This window comes from Mizuhopecten yessoensis, unplaced genomic scaffold, assembly GCF_002113885.1.
Source record: "Mizuhopecten yessoensis strain PY_sf001 unplaced genomic scaffold, ASM211388v2 scaffold716267, whole genome shotgun sequence".
Lineage (NCBI taxonomy): Eukaryota > Metazoa > Mollusca > Bivalvia > Pectinida > Pectinidae > Mizuhopecten > Mizuhopecten yessoensis.
Genome location: NW_018480031.1, coordinates 169,095 through 192,547, shown reverse-complemented (window position 1 = coordinate 192,547; position 23,453 = coordinate 169,095). Strand labels below are relative to the sequence as shown.

Genomic DNA, 23,453 nt, shown 5'->3' with positions numbered 1-23,453 from the left:
AAGATTAATAAGGTAAACAAATAACAAATGTTACAATATCTGTGTAGCCAAATTAAGTCACACAAGACCATGGACTAGGGTGCTTACAACGTACTCGTTTATCTCAAAGTAATCAAGTAAAAAACTCAAGTTGAATAAGACATGCATTTATTCAATTCTGTTACATAAACATTATCTAGTACAATTGATATATATGTATGGATTTAATGGATTTTGTTATTTGCAGTTGTTCTGTCTGTATGAATGCATGCCATGCTGAATACACATACTGGGAAGTGTAACCATTAGTGTCGACCAGGTATAGATCTTCAATACTACAGTAGTTATACGTCTCAATGACAATTGTAGGATATTGGTAATAATTACTCAATAGCAGTAATCCCTGATTATACAGTTGCCTTACCCCTACAAACCCTTCCACTCATTACATACCCAAACATATGACCAATATGCGATAGAAAATTTATCCTTGCCAAGGATAATCCTTGAGGAGGTAATGGTGCCTTGCATAGCCTCTGAAAACTGAATTTGGCCAGTCCTAATTTCCATTTTCTTTTAATATTAAATGTAATGACCCTGCTTCTTTTTTAAATTGATTATAATTGAAAATTGCTGTAAAAAAGCCTGTTTCTCGAAGCTTCCAGGATTTCACTGCCTGCTATATCATCCAAACGAAAAACGCATTCTGTAAACTGTTAACAATTTAATATAAGGCCTTAAAAACCTGTTTATTTCTGTTACGTACACGCAAAAACAACTAGGGTCAGTAGGTCAGGATTTTTTCTTCATTTTTCACCCCAACTAAAGTGATTTGTGAATGTAGACATTTATATCTTCTTCAATTCCACAGTCAGATCCATTTCAAAATTACACATGTGTTTGTTAACAAAACATATGTGTCCCTTATAAACCGATACTTTTTCTCCATTCATTCTCTTGCAAAATAAAGTTAAGCAATTAGAGTCAAATAACCATGAATCTACAATGTTCTTCAATATATCAGGTTATTGGAGAACTGCCTACTACTAAACTATACAAGAGATCCCAGAGGGATCTTGGCGCCCACCTTTGTACCATCTTCATTAGTTCTTTGTCAGTTCGATCTTTTCTCTTCTTTCCTCTAATCTGTTTGATCGAGTCGTGTTAACAGTAAGTGCACCTTGAGGTAACTTTTGATCTAAACTTAATACTGATGTGTATGAAAGCCAACCTTCAAAGTGAGTGTGTCATTTCACATATTTACTAGTACAGTACTTAATGTGAAAGAAATAGAATCGATCATTGCAATATGAGAAAGATCTGTTTAGTTCTTCTTTTAATCCATTTTGTTTTTATGATCAGTCTCAAAATATAACATACACAACGAGGGATCAAGGGGAACCTACATTTAAAATTTGAGAAAGATCCCTCCCGTACTTCCCGAGAAATAGCGATAACAAACTTTCACTATCAAAATCCAAGATGGCTGCCTGTCGGCCATGTTGTTTATCCGATCAGTCTCAAAAGTTGCCCTGCACAGCTAAGGACCAAGGGGAACCTGCATATAAAATTTGAGAAAGATCCCTCTGGTACTTCTTGAGAAATTCCGATAACAAGAATTGTTTACGGACGGACAACGGACGACGGACAACGGACGGACGCGGACCACGGAGGCAGGGTTATTTGAAAAGCCCACCATCAGATGATGGTGATCAATGGTGGGCTAAAAATGCATATATATATTTTAATGCAATTAAAAATATGCAAAAGTACCTTAATGGTTTAATATAGTTTCAACTAAAAAGTTTGCATTTATTTGACTTTTGACTTTGAGGTTAAGGTCTAATTACAGTGCACTTCATTTTATAGGTAGGTGATGCAGGTAAATTGCAAAGTCAACAAAATATTTGTAATGGTTTAAAAGTTCAGACCCATACTTATATGAACTTTGACCATCAGGTCAATGTCATAGTGACCTACTGACAGAACAATGCACATCATCAGGAATACTGCAATTTTCATCAACATGTTTGTAACAGTTTAACAGTTAGTTACATCCTGGACAAAAAATCATGGAATCGGAAAGAGCAAACTCAATTTTCGATTATAATCGATCATCAGCCAACCACTACTTAACATTGAAAAATATAGCATCCTCATTCAATCTGAAGTTCAGTTTTAAGAGACATTTTCATTTTTGGTTTAAGGCACAGAAATGTCTCATCACCCTGATAGAAGATTGTACTTGACAAAACTTCACAAACAAAATCTGAGAAATTGAGCTTGCAATGACATCAATTGTGTCTGCATGGTGTGATTAAAAAATCTCTTAAATCAATTTTGTGGTTGGCGATACACTCATTGAACTTCAACGCCAACCTAGACAAATGACATCTTTAAACATAATCAGCATCAAAAGAGTGCTTTATTTCATCCATCAAGTAAATACATTTGAATGACCTAGGTCCTTGATTTTTAAACGTGTCTGAAACAAGAATGGAAAATGGTAAAAAATACCAAGAAATTGCAGAATAATATGATTGCATAAGAACAAATTTGGCTAGCAAGTTCAGAACCAACTTAAATCAGTATTTTTATAATAGTATCAAGACTGCATTTAGCTTATTCAAAGATACCATGTGAAAGTAAATATATTAAACCCCAGTCCCGTCTGAACATTTTTTTCCCAGCCCCATCTGAACATTTAAACATTTTTTTCTGACTCAATAAAACATCTATACTAATATATAACTGAACATTGTACAGTTCCCTCTTAATTACCACTACAGTACTGTTAAGTTTTTAGCATCCATAAATATATTTGCCTCATTTATTTCAAACATATTAATATTTTACATACATGTATATGATAATGGAAAGAAGATCCGCTTGAAGAGTGTATATCATAGTAATCCATTATTATAACCGGCGTGTTGCGACACGTAAAGTGTGTAAACAGAGGAAGCCCTAAGGCCTTATATTGACAGGTGATCGAACAATATCATCGATCGTGGCGCTTCAGCCGAGGCGTGTTTAGCCCTCCGTAAACCAAATGTCGTAGTGATAAGACTTAAGTGGAAATTATACCGAGAAGATCTATAAATGCTGATTTGTAGTTAACACATTTACTCACACCAAAACGCAATCAGTTTGGAATGCCATACATGTATATAAATGCAAGTCGGTGGACAGAAAATAAACCATCAGAGCTGACCCGGTCAACGTCAAAACGTAACATAAATCTCAAGTCATTTAGAAAGATAAAACTCAATTTTCCGCCATTTTCTAACCTATGAACAATAGCTGTTATATTTTTGTTTTGTCAATAAGATTTGACAACTGACAACGCAAAGCGAGGACATAAACTATGACAGTCAGCAAAAACAAATCAAACAACTTGTCTATCTCACATCACAGCCATGGAAACGAACCATGCTCATCCGAGAACCATTCTTTTCCTTACCTGATAACATATAAATTCTAAAGATAATATCCCTGGAACATTATCCTTTGCTGCTAAGTTCGTACATAAATAGGTCACAAATGAATGGTGCCTAATAAGAAATCATAATAAACATGCCTCAACGAACACCAAACTCACCGCCATTTTGATGCCTTATGTACGCATGCCAGAAAGAATGTCTAAGGGCAGACAACTCGAACTTGGCATTATATTTAGGAGGCCGCCTCACAATATATTGTGATAGTGCATTTAGTGCAATAATACTACTTTTGAATGGAGCGGAATTATTATGTCTCATTTTTTTCCAAATGAAAACACGAAATACGCTTCTCATGAAATCAATCTTCTTTGTAAAACTAAAATAATCATTTTAGGCATATTTTAGTTCAGTCAGAGACATATATATATATATAAATATATATATATAAGCCATATAAAAATAGTATACGTCTCTGGTTCAGCCGACCTTACTTCAGTATACCAAAATAAACCTAAACATCCAACTTAATTGAATTTATCTTTGTTTTCAAGGTGATGATGTCTATATCATAGCAGAAAAAGTCGAACAAAATCAACATTATTTCATCCTCTTTGGTATCAAGAAAATAATGAAAATCCTTTTTGAGGTCAAATGTTTAGTGTAATCACCTCAGTCTTGTTTAATATTGAATATGGGGAATTTAAGTAGACCTACTATATCAGGACCAACTACGGAGTCAGTATTGTAGAATCATTTATTGATCTTTCTCTTGGAGTTTAACGTAAACTTTTGAATATTGAACTATTTATATATGCTTAAATTTTTGTCGTGTTCGAGTACATTGAATTTCTATTTTACAACAATAATGTAACATGTTGAATCAATTTATATTAATCACTCTTGTAAGCCTGAATGGAAGCCGACAGTGGGAGGAAACCGGAGTAAACGGAGAAAACCCACCCGGTCGGTCAGGTGACCCCACCATACATGTTCACTTCCGAATCGGGGAATCGAACCCCGGACGTCCAGTGGTGAAAGGCGAGGAATGCATTTTCCGTTGTGTTGGGTCAGTGCAGGTAGGACGTAAGAATTGTACCTGCTGCCCCAATTGCATGATCGTAAGAGGCGACTAAATTTGGGATCTTATCTTTTCTCTTCTTTCAAAACAACTTTCTTCTTCCTTACGTCTCCCTTGGCAATGCCTCACTTTTGGCCTTTAGTTGAGTGTTCGCCCGTGTGAGGAAGGTTTTGGGTTCTGTCCCCTGGCCGAGACCTACCAGAGTCTGTAAAAATGGTACGTAGTTTCTACTCCTAACGCTCAGCTATTTAGGAGTGGGACGACTGGTTCGCCCGTTGTCAGTATAATGTGACCGGGTGGAGCTCGAGTGTCCTACTGGGTGTCTTCGGCAGTATGTGTTTCAGCAGAGACGTATCTATATATTGTAATATATACGTCTCTGGTTTCAGTGAGGTTGCACTATAAAGTCGACATTAGTTCCGCACTATCACAAGGAGACAAACACGAACCTATCGCAGCCTCCCAAAACACACACGCATGGCATCTTGCACACAGGGAGGCCGTCCTTAAAGTGTACCCTGAACGAAAACATCCCTGATGATCCAAACACAAAAATATCGAAAACAGCATAAAAATCGGTGAATTGGACCCTATCGGCTGTGACATCACAAGTTTAACGCCTGTAGCGGTCACCATCGAAGGAATAGGCGATATCGAGAACAGCCATGGTCATACCACGGACTTAGATAATCAAATTCTATGGTCACACAGCGTCCGATTGCGAATTAATATTTTTTTTAGTTTTGAGGAATCAGATTATACTGAAGATAACATTATGTAGATGGTATCCAGTCATATAAAATTTGCCAGAATTTCCCGACAGTGAGTTTAAATTTTAAAACCAATCTGACGACTCTGAATAAGGTAACATCACGGAATTAGAATGTTAATGTTATCTAAGTCCGTGGTAACATAGACTGGTTGACTTGCATGTCCTGATTCTGAGCACTGATGAGATTTTTTCTCGAATGAACGAGTTTGAGGGAAATTAAACAGAAATAGTCTCAATGTTGTCGATCAAAGATATTTCTTAATTTTAGCTGGAAAGTCACTTTGCAATAATTTTCTTTACTCCACACAGAGACGTATATACTTTATATGTCTCTGCTCTACAGTGAGAACTTATCCAATCATGTCGTCATTGAACAGCACAACTTCGTGACCAGTTTCTGTGCCGGAATATTTATATTGCAAAGTTATTTACTGTGGTACCTCTACGGTCCAAAAATACGGAAATATATCAGTGAAAAATGTTTACAAAATAACTTCAACGTTGGTGTTCGCGAATTTATAATTGAATTATGAGATTCAAACATTTTTGTTTCTTCCTATACATGTAGTATACACAAGTTATAATTTAACATCTTGGTTAAATAATGAAAATCATCTCGATCCACTCCCATAGCATAATTAGGTGTGAAATTTGTGTACAGGTAAATACCACTAAACACCTGTGTCCAGTGCTGACAGCAGGGGGCCCAAGACACACCTATATACCTGTGTACAGGTATGACATCAAAGGTGTAAACTACATCACTCGACAGATGAAAGTCAGAAACGAGGCAAATACTGCTGGAGCATGCGTTGCACATTGTATCTCTGATCAGGTGGTTCATTGATAAATTACTCATCTTTGTGGGACTTCAACGGACAGGTTCTACAATATTCTTAGAAGTGGTGTGTATATTTATCATGTGCTAAATTCCTTGGATTGCATAGATAATAAAAACGTATTAAGTTTTATGACTGGGAGTCAAAAAAACCCACGGATTGCTGGTACTTATTTTGAGTATAAATTATTGTACTGGTGCATTTTTTTGCCAATTCCAATCGTATATCTACAGTGATCTACATATGACCATAGCTGTTGATGGACGTTAAACAATACTAAACCAAACCAATACATTGTGCTGCGTACGCGCACACGATCACCCATTCCATTTGTAAATATCGGATTGAGACTTATTTTTTTGCTGAAAATATGGTATGTGTATTCAAGTTTTATATGTAACGAACCTTTTTTCCCACAAACACACACACACACACACACACACACACAACTATAAACTTTCATATTTGACCGGCAGGACTGACTTGAAGCTCTTCTTCAGTCCAAATAGAAAAAATGTGTCCATTTTTACAAGTTGCATTTTTAGATAGTACAATAGTACAACTAAAGGCTTAAAAGCATTTTTTCTGTATGTAAACCACTGTAACAAGACACGCCATTTTTGACAAATGTTTCTCAGCTCTAATGTTAAAAACATCAGCATATGTAATTTGTGCATGTCAAAAGTCTCCGATTTAAACAAATAAATAGTTTTATGGGTTTTTTTGTCCGATAAAAAAAAAAAAATGTCAGAAGAACTGAATAATATTCAATTAATTAGAAGTTGAACCGTCAAACAGCATTTCAATTATATTGAAAAATCCATAACCATTCACTCTTTACTATTTTGAGGTTATAGACTATTTCTTTGTGAAATTAATCATAATGGTTTTAATTTCTGATAAATTATCATTTTATTATGAAACAATGTTCTCGTTAGTAAATATCACCGGCTCTACAGTACTGATGATATCTAAAAAAAAAAAGGAAATACAAAATCAAAAGACAAGATAAGCAATAGTTTACTTTAACTTACAACCATATGGCATTTCAAACGTAGGCTTGGCAAACCGATGGAGTTGCCTCCCTTCAATCATACAATATCCCCGTATTTAACTCTGGATTGGAAAATATGAAGATTTTTGAAACTTAACCCACAAATTGCGTAACTTTTATGAAAAATAATAAGATAGAAAAAAAGAAAAAAAACATTAGCATTATGCTACGAGGGAAATGCCACGGAACCAAACAGGGATTCGAACCTTGTACCATCGACCACAATACGGTCGTTCTAACTAAGCTACCAGTTCCACTTTAGTTTCTCTATGTATAACAAACTACAGTAGATCTCACCAGTGTTTTACATGCACTGAGACCGTGAAGGACCCTTAATTGTATAAATTTCAACAGTAAATTACAGTCATTAAAAGAGAGGGNTCAACATTGCTCCATGAATAAATGACAACTTGGCTTGCCATAGTTTACACTTTACGGAGTCTGATGGTCCGTTAAGCTAAAAGTATGTGAATAACTCTCATTTCTCATATAAGTGCGGTAGGGAGTTCAGCGTTTTTAGGTGGGGTCTACGATGGGCATTCGATTAATCTATATTTACTGAATCCTATGTCACCCTGATGCTTATTAGATTAAATCGGTATTTATCAAAGCGTAAAAGGATTTCTAGTCACACTTCCTATCGTTTATTTAGCAAGTGTTATTCCTAAAATCATTACAAAGAAAACGCCATGGGTCTGTGTATTTCAGTATGATAACAAGCAAACGGAATTTTATCGGTTAATTGTTTATGGAAAGTTTTCTTGATTTTAAGCTTTGTGAAAAGTGTTAAGGGTGCAATAATTCTCCTTTGCATAATACATTTACGTTTATTCATAATTGCAAAAGACGATGATCGATTGAAATAACTAAAACAGTCTCAATTCTAAAATCCTTAGAGAAACATTAATGTGTGTGCCTACTAGACCCGTGAGGAAATAAGGCGTTATATAGATTTAGTCCGAACTATCTCTATTTAATTAATATGTTCAATCGATAGAGTCGTCGTATGGACAATGCTTACATTTTCAATGTTATATGCAATAGATTGAATTCATACGTCATAGCATAACAATTAAACGACGAAACATAGCACGACAGCGTAGTTTAATGTCATTGTAAACAAAATGGAATGAAAAAGAAATGAAATAAAAATTTCGTAAAATCCCTTGTTATGTTATTTGTATTTTGTTTTCCACATGCAGCAAGTTTTCTGTCACAATGCCATGTGGGTATTTGTCAGTGATACTGCCTATTGGAGTGATTTTTCATTGTAAATTGTCTGATATCACGGTATCTAAATTAATCACATGGAATACATACGTTTCCGAAAATACATCACATAATTTAAAGATCGGACGAGATATTCAGACAAATCGATTTTGCGGCTTCTTTGTGTGTGTTGTCTTACCAAATAATGGCAGTGAAATTTATTTCCAAGAAAAAAGGATGGTCATATCCTGCAAATTATCCCTCAGATAATATGAAAATATGAAAATATAAAAATATTGTCATATGAGAAACTGGATAATTTTCTTTTCAGATTTTCGTAATAATTGGACATAGGAAATTTCAGTAAAATAAATTAAAAGGCATGAAAATTATAGATAATAGGAACAAATCGCGAATACTTTTATTACAGTTCTGTAAAGATTTTTGCATGCTTTCTAAATAGTTCATTACATATTCAAATTCACTAAAGCGCATTTATCCGTGACCAGCCTACGAGACTGAAGCTATTCGCGCGTGCATGACGTCAACCTCTCCCGAATATGCGAAAAGTGGCACAGGGACCGAGAAAAAAATATATTGAAAAGGCGTGTGTTTTTGGAAGAAGTAGATCGTGTCTGAGCAAGGAAAATACAACACGTGGATATAAAATAAGAACTTATCCATCTTTCCCGTGATACTAAAGAGCTATGACGGGTAACTATGCCTATTTCCCCAAAGCTGCGATCCGCTATTGCGCGCGCCAACCGTGCACTGTTACATGTATGACGCGTCCTCAGGTATTTGTATACCGGTAGCTCTATCGGAATCCCGTGTTTAAGAATAGATTATTGTGTGTAAACAGACGTAGGCCATCATGGCTATAAATACATGCGTTTCACGACAACAAAATGCTTATTTCGCGTTATACTGTATAAAACACAAGATCGTACAATAATTACCAAAAAGTTTGAAAAGATTTCATTTTTTTCATTACTACTGCCTACGTCATGCCGTTACTTGTGTTCTTAAAAAGCACACATCTTGATTTTGTTCTTCTTGACCTTTGAATGGTAAAATTATATATAGTTTTAGAAAAGCATGTCTTACACGTGTATTGCGCTCCTAACTTCGTGCTGCAGTCTTCCTGCATTTAAAACAAATGAGACTGTCCTCGACGATGAATTTTCCCGCATGTTCGGTAATATCTTTGTAGCTCATTTTTGCTGTGCCTTTTTATTTCTGATGCAACGATCCCATATATTTTGTATTTCTGTATCATTTGTTTGTGTTTAAATAATAAATAGAAATACTAGTGCCAAATTGGAGGGTAAAACAATTCATAAATATCATTTAAAATCAAAACAAAGCGTAGTTGTACTGTACACGCGTACAGGGGGATTTGTTTACATGATTCCGTAGAAGATGATAAATCAATAGGTATGTTATTAAAATATCAATAACATGTTCCATTGACTTAAAAAATATTTATCACTTAATTAAGGAAAATGATCTCATGCCTTAATAATTAAAAAAAAAAAAAAAAAAAAAAAGTTTCTGAACGTGGATTCGAACCTACACCGTTCATATCTTCTGGTCACACGCTAACTGCGTTACACATTAATAGACGAATGTGGAAATGCAAACTGTGTTAACCCAAGAAACATCTGTCGCAGTTTTGAGAAACTTGATCAACCCGGTTTTTCATTATTTTGAGCACTTTCCCAAAGGAGGATCACTTTTCCGTCAAACATTCGTATTCAATTGGTTTTATATCTATTCCATGCATTTTCCATACTAAAAATTGTGTACTCATCATTAAAAATAAATCCGTTTTCAAAAATGCCGACTTAGGAAAATACAGGCAGTTTTCCGCCATTGCTCAGCAGAAATGTGTTTTTTCTACATCGACAACATTTCACCTTTTTCTGATATACATACCATCATTGGGTGGGGTTGCAGGTTGAGGAAGGGGACAGGGACGGGGGAGACATTTTGTCAGGTGTTGATTTAAACTTGACACGTTTACTTTCTATACACCATAATAGTGTACGTACAGTTATGTAACAAATTATCAGGTCCCTGTGATTCTACCCTCTATGTATAGTGACTAATCCTATTCTTTATCTAGTCAATAATTACACTCCCTAACTATACAGCACATGCCGAGTGATGGATAAACAAAAGGTGGTGGAAAGGGGCGGGCCCCAACCTTCCCCTGGATCCAACCATGTTTTAATCTTATTAGTATTTGTTTTATTTTTATCTTTCTACAAGACGTGAATGCACACACAAAAAAAGAGAAAAAGAAACTGAAATACATGTAGGGCCTAATCGATTCAATCCTTTATAGCTAACCTGTCCTATACATTGCCGAGCCTAGATTACACCAAAGCGGTTCTAGATTTCACTTTTCCTGGGAGGCGTACCCGGTAACCGAACATACAGGGAGGAAAAGGTTAGGTAAAAAAAATGAAATGAAATATGGTTTAAACTAAATAGTTAGGTAAAAAAATGAAATAAAATATGGTTTAAACTAAATAGTTAGGTACGCAACATACAAATACATGTAGTATGTAAAAAGTATAGAGAAAATAGTTCAGTAAAGCATCAGACTTGGAACAAATGGTTTCGTAACGAAACAGATCTGGAGCAAATCCGGCACAATGATATGCAGGACAAAATCAATTACACGTAACACAAAATGTGCTGAAAATGAAAAGAGTAAATAGATAACATTAAATGAGTTTGACAACGAAACGATCATGGACGAAAAAGGTGTACCGTATCAGAAATATAAGTGCTCTTTAGAGGTGTTCTTCAAGTTGAGATCAATTGTATGAATACGATTAACATTTTCTTTTGCTTACGAAATTTTACAGAGTAACCCATGGAAAGCTTCTTCAAACTAAACCATAATATTGTTTTCTTTTCCTGCTCTTGGCAAAACGTTTTGCATCAACCGCATTTTATCCCGTTATCCCACAATTCAGCAGCATCTTCTTTGCCCGTTGATTAATGGAAACCTGCTCCGTAATTGGCAGCGCGTGCGGGGTGCGGCGTGGAGTTCTGTATATAATGATTATAAATAGCTTTGTTATCCCCGGCCATCCATCGATCACGGCTCATGTCAATAGGGGTCGCCATTTTGTCTTATAACCAGAAATGGAAATCTCTGCGGAGATGCTTAATTGTCGGATTCCGGGCTGTTTCGTTCCGCCGTTTAGATAACCGCACGCGACATCCGCCTGTCTTGTACATGACAAAAGGAATATTTCTTGATTCATCAGTTTCTCTGAGGAGTTCCGGTGTTTTGATAAGACTTATGGTTTGTGATATATTAATTAGCGAGGACTCCTTACCTATTTGTTATGTTGGATTTCGATTTCATTTACAAGATTTTTTTCATATATTTACAATTAACAACTTAATTTTAGTTCCATTCACAAAGTGTTCGCTTAATGTTTCATTTGCCTTGACGCTAAAATGTCTAACTCGATTATGTTTGCATCTTTATTGGAATAATGAATGATAAAGTCGGTAATTAATTTTAAAATATATTTTTTTGTAATTGTTTTATTTTTCANTATTCTTTTTCTGGATGTACTACTGTATTCAATGCATAGGTAAGTCTGGTTGTTGTGTCGGTGCGATAATATACACACACAAATAAATGTTCATTTTCTCCTACATCGTTTTGATAGTTTTTTTGTTCCAATCTCTAAAATTCAGGGATAGGATTGCTGCTGCTTAGTTAATTTCCTCCAAACATTCATGCAAATAAAAGATCCGTAGTTCCGTGTCTGGTAATCAGATTTGATATGTGTATTTGTTATTTTCTGGTCTTATGTCATACCTATGACTCGGTGTTGATAATCTCATTATCTCTTCAAAGTGACCGAAATTGGAGATGCATTTCACGTATTGAGCCTGTACCTGTCTGAAAAGGCATCACCTAATTATCAAATCAGCACAACACATCGTCATACTTCGGTGTTAATGATGAACAGGTGGGAACTGATCGGGTTCAGGTTCTGTACCCTGATGAATGTGGTATTGTCCAGGTGACGAAACACAAGGTGTATGTGTTATTGTTACTGAGCTACATACAAACCTTCCGTTGAATTCTCCTAATTTCTCAATTATTATTTCCCGTAGACTAATCGTGTTTGTGCTAACATGAAGTATAAGTATAATGACTGTTATACTAGTATATATAAATATCTAATTATCAGATTTGTACTAGACCCATTGAGTACCTAGTAAGTACTGAATACGTTGAAGATGGTAGTAAATAATGAATCAGTATTATTAGATTACTAGTATGCGACAACTTACCTTATAGAAGGTATTGATTTAAACATATATTTATTTGCATCTATTATACAAAAGGGATCGGCCACAAGTTGTCCAACTTTTTTAAAGCCTTTTTCGAATAGTAGGTATCGCTCGTAGCATGAGGAATATTGTTTGCAATTCGTTCACATTTATCAGTCTACTTATTTTTTAAGTTATTGTAAATATCAAGCGCAGCAAGTGTCCGGGAGTTTTCAATAGAAAAGTTCTTGTATATAAACGATTGTGAATAGTTTCCATACCAAATACAGATACGCCAATACCACAATGGCAAAAACTTATTGTGCTCATTGAGATACACAATAAAAACACCCGAACAAACAATAAATAAGTAAGTAAAACATAGGCTGTTTATATTTTTACAATTTACAATGAGGCACTTTTTAAATATAAGTTGTACTGCTTTCATCTTTATACTCTCCAACCCCAGCCCTACTCTACCCCAAAAGAAAAGGTATATTTTATATATTTAGCTGAGCTGTATCCAATACTTGTGACGTTTCAATGAAGTTTCCCGGAATATTGATAACAATAAGGCTATTGTTATCGATGACGTCATCAAGAACACAAGTCTATGACGTAATGTTATTATCCTTTCCCAGCAACAAATGTTGTGAAGTTGTTGTGCAACGTTGTTCAGCACAGTGGGTTTCCACGGATATGATTTTTGATGAAAATGTGAGAGGAACGTCGAGATGTCAAGCGAGGAGCCTGCAAGGAAGAAATTGAAAATGGAGCCTCATATAGGTGGGGACAATTGTCGATTACTGGAGGAATCGAGTCCACTGAAAGTTACACGGATATCTAACCATAGAGCCGTTTCAGGATCCGCAAGTGGAGACTCCAGAGAAAGAGGACACCATCAGGTAGCATTTGTCGGGAAGTACCAAACAGGTGAGGCGGCACACCATTCAGAAACATACGGGACTGTCCCACAAGGGTGTGAACTTGGAGATATTTGGGAACATAAATACCCCAAACCCCTTGGACAGCATACCAAAAAGCTTACACCAATCAAAACCGGAAATGCTCATTATGATATCATTATTTCAGATTTGAAATTGCTTGGGTACAATCCGATTCAGTTGGTAGCGAAGGGAAGATCAGGTTCAATAGTTCTCGCTCAGGACCTCAGCAAGAACAGCTTCTATGGAGAGCACGAATGTATCCCAGTGGCAATTAAATTAAACTCCGGGAAGATGTCTACAAGACAGGCCTCAGGTGCCGGCACGTTTACAGAAGAGATGGCGATTCTAAAAGACTTAGTTCACCCGTCCATTATTACTTGGGTTGAGAACATCAGCTACCAGGGGAGGATTGGAATGGTGACGGAATTCTGTGAAAATGGAAACTTAGACCAGCTTCTGCGTATAAAACAACCGCGGTTTTTAACTGAAAGGGTCGCAAGAAAGTACTTCCGGCAACTATTCGAGGGTATAGAATATCTTCACCATCAAGGAATAGCACACAGGGATATCTGCACTTCTAATATGCTTATTACAGAATACAACACAATCAAAATAATTGATTTCGGTCATGCCGTCCGGTTTATGACGGGCGATCCTCTGAGAAAAGATACTTGCGGATCAAATGGGTATCAGGCACCAGAGATAATTTCCAAAATTCCTTACAACCCACAGTTAACAGATTGTTGGTCATTCGGATGCCTTTTGTATGTAATGACGATTGGAAACTTTCCATTCGGACTAATTCGCTCTGAAATGTCGTCGAAGTTTTGCAAGAAGATTCCATTTCCGGACAAACGTGTGCAGCCATTGTCACCAGAACTCACGGAACTGATCAACGGCATGCTGATGTGCGTGCCCAAAATGCGCTTCTCGCTTCCCCAGATACGGTATTCTTCTTGGATGCAAGTGAATGACGAAGACAAAGTTCAGATAGGAAACTTCCATCTTATTCGACAGCCGCGAAAAATCAAAGAGGGTAACGAAGAAAAAGTCCTCAAAGCTCTTTATAAGATATGAGTCGGTGTTTGGACCACAATTTCCGCCTATCCCATGGAAATAGATTTTAAGTGGATCCAGCAAATAGGAAACAATGTATATACATTACCAGCTGATCTGATCATATATAAAAAGCTACTGTTTGTGTCAATGGAAATGGGTATTTGTCACTGTTTTCTTCCTGGTTTGTCTATCAGTAGCGTTTTCTTTACTGCTGACCCGATCGTTGTCAATACGCTACATAATCAATGTTAATTTTATTGCGCCTTTTAAGTCTTGAAATGTATTTGATAACCAATTACTGTGACACGTTTTATCATGCATGACATCAACATTCTTTGTTATTCTGTCGCTGCTGGAGTTCAAGATTTCTCATTTCTACTGAGAGTACATTGTTTTACAATTTGTATGTACATTTATGTTCACGACTTTTTATCCGATGAAGTTTCTATGATTCCAAAGCATAGACCATTATTATTGTTATCAAAATCTTACAAAATCTTTTTAATACCTAATTATTGTTATTCACTTTGATTACATGTTTAGATGCTAATAAAATCAACATTTTAGGTTTTTTAACTCGTACTACTAGCATTCCATCATCAAACCTTTAACTCCAGCAACTACGGAATTTGTTAAGAGTTCTTGTACTGTGCCTTGTTCGGCTTATTTTCCCTCGATATCATGCAATTTAATTAACCACATTATTTATGAGCTTGATTGTAATCCGTTATGTTCACTTGTTTAAGGTGATTAAAATGTGCTGTAATAAATGTGTATTTGCATGTGAAATGTTGTTCTTCTTATATATACGGAGGTTAATCAATGCCGATGGTTGTTCTGTCCTGAAGTACGTTTCTACTGCCCTACATAAGGACATTTCTTTTTATTTAGCTCAATCACACGTTCGATACAATTATTTAGTTAATGAAAAAGCCAGTTAATTACTAAAGAATATCTGTCTACAGGAGAGCTACACTGATCTGTATCTACAGGACGCTTGCCAATCTGGTGTAATTTACCTGCCGATACAACTTAAATAACATCCGGAAATGATGACCATAGTGTGAATTAATCTCCAGTGTTTTATTAGATTTAATTGATGAACGTATCAATGATGATTTTCTAAGAATCGTGAAATATATACGCGACCGCCTTGGGACAGATGCGTTTAACTACATGTATTATGTAATGATTGAAAAATAGCCGTTTATATAATAATTAGCGATCAAATATTTCAAGGGATTACAACAGCGAGTCCATGGACTGTTGTTCGTGTCTAAATAGTCTTTCTAGTCGTCGTTAAAAACTAATGACACCGTTTCTTAAAAGCATCCAAACCGACGGAGGATTCGTCTTAATGGATGTTGTGTCTCATAACTTATGTTTTGCTGTGACGGCGGCCATTTTCCATCGATCATCGACGAAAATACAAATCTAACGAAGCTAATGAAAGTGCTCAGATGACATGCGCAGTTCGTACGTCTGTCCGGGATTGTCTGGTAACGTGCTCATTAGTTTGTCATTTCCGTGCGATTTTCGTTTTTTATTTTGCCTCCCATCGATCCGTAATATACATCATGCAGATGCCCGAGTTATTTTTGCTCTAATTCGATAGAACCGGTAACATATATCACGTTTAAATGCCTGTGATGTATCCTTCCAGCATCACGATCAGTTCCTTCTAAGGTAACATCTGAGTAATTACTGACGTTTCTAATGTAAGACTTACAGGACTCAGAATATCGCCATTAAAATGAATTGGATAAAGCTCGTGTTTCATCTTGTTCCGGAACAGAATGTCAACTACTGGAACTGCATGGACAAAGTACATTAGGACTTTTAATACCAAACGTATATGTAAAAACGTTTTGTAGATATGCTGTACGTCATCAACCAACCTGGACCCGCTTGTATAACTTCCAAAGTATTGAGCTTTCCTTGAATCTGAGGATTTCCTAAAATTATTTGAAATTCCTCAAAATTGTTTGCAAAATCCTTCCTCAACTCAAAACTTCTCAGTTTTCTCCTCAACTCTTGAGATTTTCCTCAAATCCTGAGATTTTCCTCAAGTTCACTTGTATAAAAGTAAAATCTATAGTTTTCCTCAAATAAATCTGAGAATTTCCTCAAGTTTTTGAGGGAGCTACATAGCAACCTCAAATATGGCTACGTTAGCAAGAATTAGACGCCGAAGGAGACAAAAAAAGACGGAAACGAGTATTCTAACCGCGTGTAAACCTGGACGGAATGTCTAGAGAAGAAACGTTTTCCAGGTATCGGTTTTCTCACGAGACATTGTTTTTATATATATGTAAGAAGTATTTGAACATATCAACGTGTCTAAAAGCAACGCCCGATAATATGGTCTCGTGATATTGTACCGTCCGGCTATATTATGATCGCGTGATACATCACCCACACAGCAATATCTATGGTCATGGGATGTAGCACAGTCCGACAAGATGGTCACGTGATATTGTACCGTCCGACTATATGGACATGTGATATAGCACCGTTCAGCAATTAGTGGAATTACAAAATTCACAAAATATAATTATTCAGACGAACTGTATTCATTTTCATCATTTTTTTGAGGTCATTTAAATATTAATATGGGATCTAAATTTGGTTTTGATACTTGCCTGTGAAACAGAGAGGTGTCATAAAGACGGTTACCATTTTCGGCGTGTTCAAAAGTGCATTCGGGTTTGATTAAATGTTAGAGTCGGAGATTGAACCTAGGGTCGGTCGGGGTACCTGAAACATGTTTTTTTGGCCTTAGACATTATGCCGCGACTTAATACTAGTATCGCAACATAGGTTAGAGTTTATAAGGGACATGTAACTCTATATCACAACAAAGGTTCATACTGTAAATGTCACAAACAAATAATTAGTATACGTTTAAACTGAAACTATAGCAAGATGAACGTAACGCACACAGGTGGCAACAAAGATTAGGCGTTTATAGATTGTAACTATTTACACTCGACGTTTATATTTAAACTAACTAAACGTCATAGTATAAGAAAAACTTACAACACATAAACGGTCACTTAAGGTTTTTAGTTTAGTTTTAGTGTGAACTTAGGGTCACAATACTTTAACATAAAGTAAGTATCTTTTCGGCAACAGTGGCACCATGCTTCCATCGTGAGTTAGATAGGTTTACTTATTACATATGTTCACTTGTCATAGGATTTAGAGGTTGAAGTTCGTGTTACATGAATTGTCGTGTTATCCAGGGTTCAACTTAATCATGTTCGACCTGACTAGATACATTTTGTCCTGTTTGACCTGTAAATAGATGATAGCCAGGGACAGACACGTAATTACAGATCCGATATTTTGTCAACATTGACCCAACGCATACATATTTAGCACTACAAACGCCATTCTAATAAAGTTTTAATAAACTGTGATATTTGTGTTAAAAGTGGTCAATATTGTTATACGGTCGTCTAGTTCGTCGTCTAATAAAGCATCTATCTATTTTAACGCGTGTACAGTGTACAGGGAGGGAACATTTGGGTGGTATTCCGACGGTCTGTGTGTAGGATGCTATGTTATTTCTGGTTACAAACTCAATAAAACAGTACTATTGCTAGAAAATGTCTCCTTCACTATCATCAAAATGTAATTTGTATCATAAATCTGGTGATAAAGTCCAACTAATCACTTTGCTAACCTCCAAAGATCCAAAACAAATTGAAACATGTCAACATTGCTGATTATATACCATACGGGGCCACTCGGCATTCATTGACAGAAATTTGCCATTTTCTCTAGCTCCCTGACACCAAACCACATAATTAAGTTCCAATCTAATGAAACGTTATCATCGCCAATCCGATACGACTGACAGAAAAATCCCCCAAATTGCACACCAGAATGTGATCTCCTGGGCTGAAGAGTTCCAACAATGATGTATGCCGTGAACCTGATTAATCCCCGCGCTCTCAACCTGTAGTATCTCTTCTACTCCTTTATCAAAGGAGAAGAGGAGCAAAACAGCGCAAAGTGGGCGGAAATCTTTCGCGTCCGTTTTGTCGTGGTGGCTGGCTCTCGTCAAATAGGGCTGAATTCTCTCTCCGCTCACCATTTTTGCGGGATGATATTTGACAAGGCGATCCATCAACCATCTTTCCAAATGACACCTAACGACGTATTCGAGGGTTTCCAAGCGAGAACCTGCCACTGTAAACAGCGAAAGTGCACTACTGGCGACAGTTCCAGGGGTGGCCCCGAACGTGGAGCGCCACCTAACGAGGCGGTGTCAGATATGTCTCAATAAGCTTCATCTTCACATCCAACACGACGCTATGTCTGTGATGTGAAATAAACATTGGGATCCAAGATATATTGGCGTTATTCTAGATTTATTACTCCAGTGTTACATTGCTAAGCATTGCTCAGATATTACTTACCAATGTTTGAATAATAAATAAAAAAATAAATGGTTATAGCTACTGAATGGCTGAGAGACAATTATAGTGTGCTACCAACAAAGTATGAAATGTTATGCCGGAATCACCTGATTTTGCTGAAATATGTTGATTATCAAATTCTACACTTTGAGAAGATGTGAAGGTGGTGTGTCGCATTCCAAAACAAGTTCAATGTGATCTCAGCTTGACCTTGACCTCAAGTACTAACAGAATGGTTTCTGGAGCATATCTCAGCTAGTTTGTAATTCAATTCGTTTCTCTATAATTAAACATTTATAGACATTTGACGCGATGAATATGATGTGATATTAATCTATAAGGATGATATTGACCTTTTGTCCATATCACAGCATATTCATCACGTAATGAATCTCTAAAATGATGTATTATTTGAATGGAAGAACAAACTATACTAGATGCCAGACCATATCCTGCTGCCCAATTGGTGTATTGTAGCCAAACCTACCAGTCTACAGCTGTGACTGTGTGTTGTTTATAACATAGATACTATAGCTTCATTGAGTTAGAGGAGCCTTCTCCTGCTACTGCTCTCCTCCTTATGCACGTGCATTACATGTTATACTTGAATTTGTACAGAAATGAATGACAGTAGGAAGAAAGTTGAAACACAATAACATAATATGATATTCACAGGGCACCAGCTCCACTGCTCAGCGCGTGACATTTGATGCGGACGGCGCTATTTCTATGCCGGTATCATCACAAGCCGTTCATGTGGCGATGTACAGACCAAATTAATAGTTCTGGTGAAATCAATAAAACGATAATTATATTACCGTTTACAACTACTTGCTCCATTATTAAGTTATAAACCATTGTCTAGCTGATGACTTGAAGACAAAGACGAACAAACCAGACGACACATCATGTTAATTGTTGACAAATAACGGAACAGCGTTGTTCCCGTCATCCCTAATTAACACAATATTAGCACCACTAAAGATCAGTTAGCCCGCGTATCCCCGAGTCCTTACACCGTCTAATGGAGTGTCAATTCAATTCAATTCAAGTTTTATTCCGGGGGCCTTACATAGATATACATAAATACAATACATAATATTACATACATATTTGGAGAGTGATCTCTCATGACAAGCGTACAGAACACAGATTGGCCTTAATAACCCTGCGCTTAATGACGTCACAAAGCTTAGCGACGTCAGAAGTTTAAATTCCGATTGGATTCCTCAAATCCTATGTTTGGCAATGTAAAGTGTGTTGTTCTCTGTGCTGTTTACATCTATACTAAATGACAGATTAAATAAATTATCTGATCAAATAAATCCTAATCGTGGAAGCCAAACTGGCTTTAGGAAACGTTATTCTACTACAGAAAATATATTTGTAATGCAAACACTAATGTCAATGTATTTCTCCTATAATAAAAAGTTCACTCATTGACTTAAATAAACTCTTAAATACAGTGTGGAGGGTTGGACTTTGGGAAAAAATACTGAGAAGCAATATTAATGGCAAAATACTAAAATGTAATCTATAACTTATATACTGATACTAAGTCATATGTAAAAAATGGAAACGAGCAGACTCAGTTCTTCACGTGCAATATCGGTTTATAACAAGGGGAAAATTTATCGCCATTTTTATTTTCGATCTACTTGAATGATCTAAAGGAGTTCCTGATTGGTAATGAGGTGAAATGTCTCCAAGATATTGATAATCTTAGTCAAAATTGTATTGGAATGTTCCTAAAATTGTTTATTTTGTTATATGCGAATGCACGGATGACACTGCTGTACTGGCAGAATCGCCCGAGGGTCTACAGAAAGCTTTAGATGTATTCGGCGATTATTGTAAAATATGGAAATGACATGTTAATACAAATAAATCTAAAATAGTTGTCTTTTGGAAACGAAAATCGAAAATCAATAGTACATTTAATTGAAATTATAGATTCTTATCCGTACCTTGGCTAACAGTTTAACAATACTGGAAACTTTGGTAAGGCGAAAAAGAAACTAGCTGATCAAGCCCAGAAAGCATTATTTGCTTTATACAGGAAACTCAGAACAATCAATTTTCCAGTAGACCTACAGTTTGAACTTTTTGATACATTAATATTGTCTACACTGTTATACACATCAGAGATATGGAGATTCGAAAATAATACCCTCCTGGAAACGATACATCTGAAATTTATTAAAAAAGGTTCTCAATTTAAGAAAATCTACGCCTAATTATATGGTATATGGAGAATCGGGACGTTTTCCTTTAGAAAATACTATTAAAAGTAGAAATGATTTTATTTTGGCAACAAACTAATAACAGAAAACGGTAAAGTGTCGAGTCAGTTATATAGAGAATAATACATACCTTTTTTCCATATCACACCCAGTATCGACCCGAGACTGCAATATCAGCCCAAGGACCGAAGGCACGAGGGCTGATATTGGTCGAGGGTTGATACTGGGTGTGATATGGAAAAAGGCGTGTTTTATTCTGTTTATTACATATTTACTAATTTAAACTACTATCTTATGATTTAATTTTCTTTTTGAAATATTGAAAAACGAAAAAAAATCCAAAAGTGTTGTGATATGGGTTTTGCGAGCTGATATGGGTTTTGGGGTGTGATACGGCGAGGGCTGATATGGGTTAGAGGAATTGTGTGGTATCGCATATACAAAAAACCCGTATTTATCAGTAAGTATGTAATAAATAATATTATACATGCAATGCACGAAACGGGCGCATTTCACTCGAAGTGGCTAAATTTTCGAAACTACACTAAATGATCTAGGGTTGATATTTATCTGGACATCCCAAAAAGTGACTACTCTAGAACGACAAAAACTTAAACATGTTGTAAAACAAAAGCTTAATGACCAGTTTATTCAAAAGGGGTATGCTACTATCGAAAAAGGTAGTAGAGGACAAAATTATCTATTATTTAAATCTAATTTTGGTTTTGAAAATTACTTAACTCAATTAAACAAGAGGGATCGTGTTATGTTTTGCAAATTTCGCTCGTCAAACTTCCCGCTGCCTCTGGAAACTGGCCGTTGGATGGGAATTCCTCGAGAGGAAAGAGAATGTACTTTGAATAATAAAAATGAAACAGGAGATGAATTTCTTTATTTGTTTAAATGTCAACAAGAATCCATACGCCAGATTAGGGAAAAGTTTATTACAAAATATTATTACACGAACCCAAATGTCAATAAAATGAAAGGAAGGTTTACAATATGTAACAAACGATTAATCAAAAGGGTTAGTACATTTCTTGTAAAACTGCAAATAATTATAAAAAATAACAATTGAAATAAATCAGTATGTCAAAAATACTATACTTTGCATTATGGCAAATCTGAAGATAATTTGCTGTTCAATACATATATATGAATAATGCTGATTAATCCGTTCATGTATAGTCTTACTGTGTCACATGCATGAAACAATGCTGAATCTGTTCATGTGTAATCTACATGTGTGAAATAATACTGAATCTGTTCACATGTAATCTACATAAGTGAAATAATACGGAATCTTTTAACATGTAATCTACATGTGTGAAATAATGCTGAATCTGTTCACATGTAATCTACATGTGAGAAATAATACTGAATCTGTTCACATGTAATCTACATGTGCGAAACAATGCTGATTAATCCGTTCATGTATAGTCTTACTGTGTCACATGCATGAAACAATGCTGAATCTGCTCATGTGTAATCTACATGTGTGAAATAATACTGAGTCTGTTCACATGTAATCTACATAAGTGAAATAATACGGAATCTTTTAACATGTAATCTACATGTGTGAAATAATGCTGATTAATCCGTTCATGTATAGCCTTACTGTTTAACATGCATGAAACAATGCTGAATCTGTTCATGTGTAATCTCCATGTGTGAAATAATACTGAATCTGTTCACACGTAATCTACATAAGTGAAATAATACTGAATCTGTTCACATGTAATCTACATGTGAGAAATAATACTGAATCTGTTCACATGTAATCTACATGTGAGAAATAATACTGAATCTGTTCACATGTAATCTACATAAGTGATATAATACGGAATCTGTTAACATGTAATCTACATGTGTGAAATAATGCTGATTAATCCGTTCATGTATAGCCTTACTGTTTAACATGCATGAAACAATGCTGAATCTGTTCATGTGTAATCTCCATGTGTGAAATAATACTGAATCTGTTCACACGTAATCTACATAAGTGAAATAATACTGAATCTGTTCACATGTAATCTACATGTGTAAAATAATGCTGAATCTGTTCACATGTAATCTACATGTGAGAAAT

At 35.8% G+C, this 23,453-nt stretch overlaps 2 protein-coding genes across 3 annotated transcripts in view; one reads left to right on the top strand and one right to left on the bottom strand.

Annotated features, from left to right (window-relative positions):
- Positions 1-3,608, bottom strand: part of LOC110442456 (centrosome-associated protein 350-like) — a 134,082-nt gene extending 130,474 nt beyond the window's left edge. Inside the window, exon 1 of one of the 2 annotated variants that reach the window (XM_021486071.1) lies at positions 3,581-3,608. The gene's annotated coding sequence lies outside the window, so the exon portion shown is untranslated. Of the gene's footprint in view, positions 1-3,442 lie in introns of both variants that reach the window. The other variant, XM_021486070.1, reaches the window with a different exon arrangement.
- A 9,671-nt stretch (positions 3,609-13,279) lies between these two features.
- Positions 13,280-15,475, top strand: LOC110442454 (serine/threonine-protein kinase kin-29-like). Its single transcript, XM_021486066.1, has one exon. It carries the CDS (start codon positions 13,423-13,425, stop codon positions 14,710-14,712), a length of 1,290 nt encoding a protein of 429 aa, XP_021341741.1. The 5' UTR covers positions 13,280-13,422; the 3' UTR covers positions 14,713-15,475.
- Positions 15,476-23,453: the final 7,978 nt, after the last annotated feature.

Excerpts from the sequence above, each read along its gene's own strand:
- LOC110442454 (XM_021486066.1), top strand. The coding sequence starts at position 13,423 with ATGTCAAGCGAGGAGCCTGCAAGGAAGAAATTGAAAATGGAGCCTCAT.